General features: G+C 34.1%; 1 protein-coding gene across 4 annotated transcripts in view; it reads left to right on the forward strand.

The window, feature by feature from the left end:
- The window catches only part of LOC130441890 (dipeptidyl aminopeptidase-like protein 6), a 197,628-nt gene extending 192,549 nt beyond the window's left edge, over nucleotides 1-5,079 (forward strand). For all 4 annotated transcript variants that reach the window (XM_056775715.1, XM_056775717.1, XM_056775716.1 and 1 more), the window contains 3 exons: nucleotides 2,841-3,018; nucleotides 4,594-4,799; nucleotides 4,916-5,079. In XM_056775715.1, coding sequence (XP_056631693.1) covers nucleotides 2,841-3,018; nucleotides 4,594-4,799; nucleotides 4,916-5,059 — 528 coding nt within the window. In that variant the 3' untranslated portion in view covers nucleotides 5,060-5,079. The remainder of the gene's footprint in view (nucleotides 1-2,840; nucleotides 3,019-4,593; nucleotides 4,800-4,915) is intronic.
- The last annotated feature ends 921 nt before the right edge of the window (nucleotides 5,080-6,000 follow it).

Raw genomic sequence — 6,000 nt, forward strand, 5'->3', positions numbered from 1 at the left:
CAGACAATATTAATAGGGGGAAGGAGTCAGTACGAGAAAATCCGCATCTGTCCACTCGGCAGCGATCGGCGGCGATGAAGTTCACAGCGAATTTTGGAGTTAAATCTGAAACTGCACACTTATAAGCTCCAGTTAACACAGGAATTAAAAGATACCGACTTTATAGCAAGGTTGGCATTTGCTGAAGAAGTCGATATTCTACTTATGACAACATCTTTTTTCAGATGAGGGTCTTTTTCATTTAAATGAGTTTCGTAAACCGACAAAATTGTCGTTTTTGGACCGAATAAATTCCAAAAATGAAGCTTCAAAAACCACTGCATAGTCCGAAAGTAACGGCATGGACAGCAATCTCAAGCAAAAGAATTATTGGCCCTTTCTTCTTTGAAGATTCACGAGGACAAAACGTTACCGTTTCATCGAGCGCAATGTTGCGATGTTAGAGGGATATTTGACTCCAGAAATTGCGAGATCAAGAATAGCGAATACGAGAACTTGGTTCCACATCAAATCTGAAGTCCACATGAACAATCCAAGGGACAACAATCAGCTAAAGGAAAATATCCGCCAGGAAATGGTAGCAATCAGCCCAGATTTATTGACAAGAGTTTTCAAGAGGAGTGCCGTCTTCAAGAGGGCCGTTAAATGATGTTATTCTTAAAAAATAAACTTTATTTAATTACCTAATCATCATATCTTTTATTTCGATAATACCTTATGCATTTATTTTTTTAGCCTATGCTTAACGAATGCACGTTCAATTGCACCACCTTACAGATTATATAGTTACAACAGGCATTGGACAGAGAAACTTATAAAATTCTTTATTGCTCAAAATTACTTGAGACAAAATAATCAAAAGCATCCAAATATGCTCAATATAAGGAAGAATCTCATAACTCGACTATCCAAATTGGAAAAAACTTCTCATGTCATCTGGCTTCAAGAAACTGATTTTTTCTATTAATTCATGTCACGTAAACCTACATTATTCCGAAATATTATAAAAATTTAATATATAAAATATGAATCTGCACATGTAAATCAAATTCAAGCAAATGCATTTCACGGTACAGAAAATCTTTTCAATATTTATGAATGATGTATGATGTCATTGTCTAAATTTAATAAAAAAGGGAGTGAATATTAATTTGGAAAGGATATGGTTATGGAAATCAAATGCAATGCTGGTTACTAAGGAAAGGAAAATAATTTAATATAAATATTATTTGAAGAATATCTAATTCTCTGTATATTTTGAAATACCGGATATCGTTCTTCAGATATTGTAGGAAACATTGACAGAATAAGATCAAATAAGATTCAATATGCGCCTACAAGTGATTCAGGCCACTCTTGATGCTTAATGATTTCGAAAGGCAAAGAGAGTAAGAATCGCGCACAACACAATGAAACGCGAAAAAAGCAAAGAGAGTTATGTAGGTGGATTCATTTCGTAGTACAGAATTCGGGAAAGCCGTCAAGCTTGACGATCAACGTACACTTATAACTGGCGTATGGCACAATGCAGCTCTTGAATCAGTCAATATTTGCGTGTTAATATACAAACAAGTGACTTATTACGTGAATATAATGTAACTGTCATTAAACATCCACCCTGTGCCCCTGATTTAACCACGTGTGGTATCTAATGATTCTTATATTTAGAGAAACATTTACGTTTTCGAAGATTCATGACAGAGGGTAAGATATATAATTCAATAAGTCGTGTGACTAACTAATAAAAACACATTTTTGGCCAAAAATCGATTCTCAAAATAGGCTTCAGTGTCAGCAATTGCTTCTCCATTTGAGCTGAATTTCTTTCCGGCGAGCATTTTTTTGAAATCAGCGAATAGCCAACAGTCACTAAGGCCATATCTGGACAATACGGTAGATGAGGAAGCAGTTTTTGATCAACTATGAGTAAACGCGCCACCTATTTAGAAAAAAGCGTTCTCATGGTCAAATGTTCAAGCATAATTGTAAACACACTGCCTTGTGACATCTTTACATCCTCAGCTATCTCATATTTCAATTTATGACTGGATATAAACTATTTGTGATGTTTTCTAAATAACCACCACAATTGGACGACCAGGACGTTCACCATAATTGGTATATGTACGACCACGTTTAAATTCAGCAAGCAAATAACAAAAGATTCTTTTCGACGGAGCAGAGTCTGTATAACACTTTTGAGGCCATTGTACAGACTTGTACAGTATTTTTCTTTATCAAGTAGCAATGATAAATTAACACACGAAATTGATTTGAATCCATTGTTTTGAAAATAACAAAAGTAGCTTCACTTAAATGACTGTCACTTTTTTGACACATAGAGTTTTGAAAGTTGGTACTTCATAAACGTCATGTGGATTTGACAATGGCAGCGCCATCTATGTGTCAGTCTTACGACTTATTGAGTGATGTAATAAATAAAGCAATTCATCAATTCTGACGGGCTTCAAGTTGTGGAAGATGTGATTAATGTTAACATAAATAGAATCATTTTCCCAAACAGCGTTGTAGTTTTCTTTTATCTCAAAATATATAGCGTCCCTTGCTATACTTTGGATTATAAGAAATACTTCACTTTACATCTGAAATCAAAAAGAGAAAGTTATACAACGCAACAATAAAATGGAAACCATGTTAATAATACAAAATAATATAAAAATTGAAATAAACGTGTCAGAATAGGGTTTATCATTCGAAATAACACATTACCAGTAAGGGCTCTAGAAGGTGCTTGCACTGATGTTAAACGTATTTATTGAATTTATATGCTGACAAGCGGTATAAATAAATTTTTTACTAATTTGAATATTTTATCGTAGGTAACAGTGCTGGAACATTTGTTAGAGAAACACAAATATTTGGATAAAACACGTGTGGGGATTTGGGGTTGGGGTTATGGTGGATACGTCACCGCGATGGTTCTTGGTTTGGGCAATCAACAAAAGGTGTATAAGTGTGGTATATCGGTTAGTCCTATAGCAGACTGGCTTTTTTACAGTAAGTTGACATATGTATCCGTTTATGTATCATATGGATTAACATAAAGTAACCTATTAATAAAAGGAATAGTCTTCTAATCTATGTAGCTCTTTCATTTATAATTGAAAGTTAGTTATTGGCAGTACTAGATAAAAATGAATGACTTTAGGCAAGTATTACGTCAAAATAAGATATCTACAAGGGTGTTCTGTTTAAAAGTACCTCATCAAATCTTTTTCCGGCACTGAGGGAGTTTCTGCGAGAAATACTATGCGTCCTTCATGACGATTACCGGATAGAAATTTAGATAGAAGTTTGGATCGTACATGACATATTCAAATGTTTTGTTAAACATCGTTTTCTCTAGGCAAAAGAAAATACTCATTAACCTCAGCATAAGAAAAATGTAGTAAAATTAACTACAGACCATAGGAAATGGGAATCAGAATAGTAGAATAGGATACATTAAATTGAGTCTTAATTTTAGGTTTGTATAGGTGAAGTGGAGGTTATTCTCTGTGGAAGAAATGAGACGTTCCATCCAGATTGTCTGAAACGAAAACTTAAATTTAGGCCATAGGTATCAGGCGGTTGCACTTACATTATATTGTCAATATCGATAAATATTTAATCATTCTCAAGCAATGCTTGTTACTCATGATGGAGAAAACTCGGAGGTGAATATTTTATTCCAGATAAAACAGACTAAGTGTCAAATCAATAGACAGCAATAAAATCGTATACTCAGCTGGTTATTTTCTTTTATTGCGCCATATATTTTCCACGGAATTTTCTTTCCAAAACTAATACATTGTGCTCATTTAACCTTCACCGTCGTCGAATTGTTGGAATCATAAATCAGAACTGGGTACATGAGGACTTTGCACAGGAATACTTTGGTTTATCTAGGTAGTGAGTGACTCTTCCCATATTTCATGATTTCCTAACAACTATTAGCAGAGACAAATCTTGGTTAGTTTATTCCTTATCATTCAATCGAGATTTTTGAAGTTGGTCTGGCAGACATCACCCTTCATATATTTCGACTTGCTTTCAACCATCTCAAAACGTATTTCCCTCACTGCCAATTTCGAATGTAAAGAAGCTTCTTCGTTTATAATCGTTAAAGAAGAATAATCCATTGTTAGAACGAGTCTCTATTCTAAAATTTTTTAATACTTATTATTAGTTTTAGAAATTTCTAAACTAGATTGTGATTGTGGGTAAAACGTTTGGTAATAGATAAAAAAAACTTTTGACATATTTATATCAGATTAGATTATTTGGGGAGTCGTTTTGTCATTCCAGTCACTCTACACCACTTTGCAAAGTTGTTAGAGCTACTTAGTGCTAACTTCTGTTAACTTGTACAGTACATTCGCAAAGTAGAGGTCCTGCCGTCTTTGTATCTTACTAGCAGAATCTGCAGTTGTTATCCTCTTCCATGCCTGTCGTCTTAAGGCATCCACCTAACGTATTTAAGAGTAGAATTTCTTCTTCTTAAACTCTCTGATTTTAGACGAGTGAAAATTCATTTTATTGGTAATATCACGATGTTGATTAAATAAAGTAATGATGTTTATGAATTTTAAGATGCTGCTTTCACGGAACGAATTATGGGCTTGCCAAACGAAAATTATAAGGGATATGTAGAGGCTGATGCAACTCAGCGAGCACGAAATATTCCGAAACGATCCTTCTTCCTAATTCATGGCATGGCCGATCTCACAGCACCCTATCAACATGGTGTGATGCTTGCCAGTGCCCTCACCGAGGCGAGGGTGCTCTATCGATATCAAGTTAGTATAAATCCTTGTATACTCACCTATTATTTAAATAGATCTGTATATATAAAAATGGAGTTTTTTTAAATATGTTTTGTGCTGTTGTATTGATTTCAGTCCTACTTTTCTAGAGTTATGCCGACGAAGGGCATCAACTGGAAGGCGTGATAGAACACGTCTATAATTCTATGCAAAATTTTTTTGAAGAGTGCCTTAACCTCGACACAGACGAAAAAGCGAAGGAAAGAGAGGAGAAAAGAGATGAGGACAAATAAAGAACGAACAAAAAAGAAAATGAGGGCGATGCCGATATCACTACTGAAGACTGCAGACTGAGACCGCCTCTGATTGAGGAATATAAATTGGTCCGATAGGTTCAGGTCTGTTTGAGGAGGCGGTCGTTATGTATGACGTAGTAGGATTGATAGTTATTTCGGATTCTCGAATATTTTTCTTTGGATAATTTTAAACCAACTGATTTTGGATTTCTTTGTCTATTGATGATACAAAAAATATGATGAAGGTGCTAATATACTCTTTTCACTATTTATAATAGACTTTGTGGAAATATCTCTAAAGATAGTGAGGTCTATCACATAATTAACTGTACCAAACTAAATAAGCATCTAGATAAAGGGGTCGGCAACCTTTTAATAACGAGATGCCAATGTGCCATTATAAAAGACTATATAAAATTGTTGAAAGTAATAAGAACGGTTATTGATCAAATAAATTGGAAAAACTTTACCATTCAACAAAATATATGTTTCTAGTCCATGTCTAGTTACTTTTAATATTACACAAGCCACTGAATTTTCTATTGGTAGCCTTCGATATGGTTTCAAAATGATTTTCATATGGAATAAACTTGCTTACACATATAAGAGGGATCCGAATTTAAAATACTTATTTGGCAAATTAATTTATCTGGCAAAGCACCCCAACTATACACTATTTCTATACTTCTATAAATCTTCTATCTATACTTCTATAAATTTAGTCTTCCATAATTCAAAGTTTCTAGTTAAATATAATGAAGCTAAAAAACTTAAAATTCCATCCATACGATACGACAATCATTAAAAGGAATGCTAGTAATATCCATTGAGACCGTTTTTATCAAGAAAGAGAACATGTGTCAATATTTAGAAAAATCTTCAACTCTTTCAGCCAACCCTTTTTACAGTGGAGTCATGTAGTGACCATGTAGTGATCA

This window comes from Diorhabda sublineata, chromosome 3, assembly GCF_026230105.1.
Source record: "Diorhabda sublineata isolate icDioSubl1.1 chromosome 3, icDioSubl1.1, whole genome shotgun sequence".
NCBI classification, from domain to species: Eukaryota; Metazoa; Arthropoda; class Insecta; order Coleoptera; family Chrysomelidae; genus Diorhabda; species Diorhabda sublineata.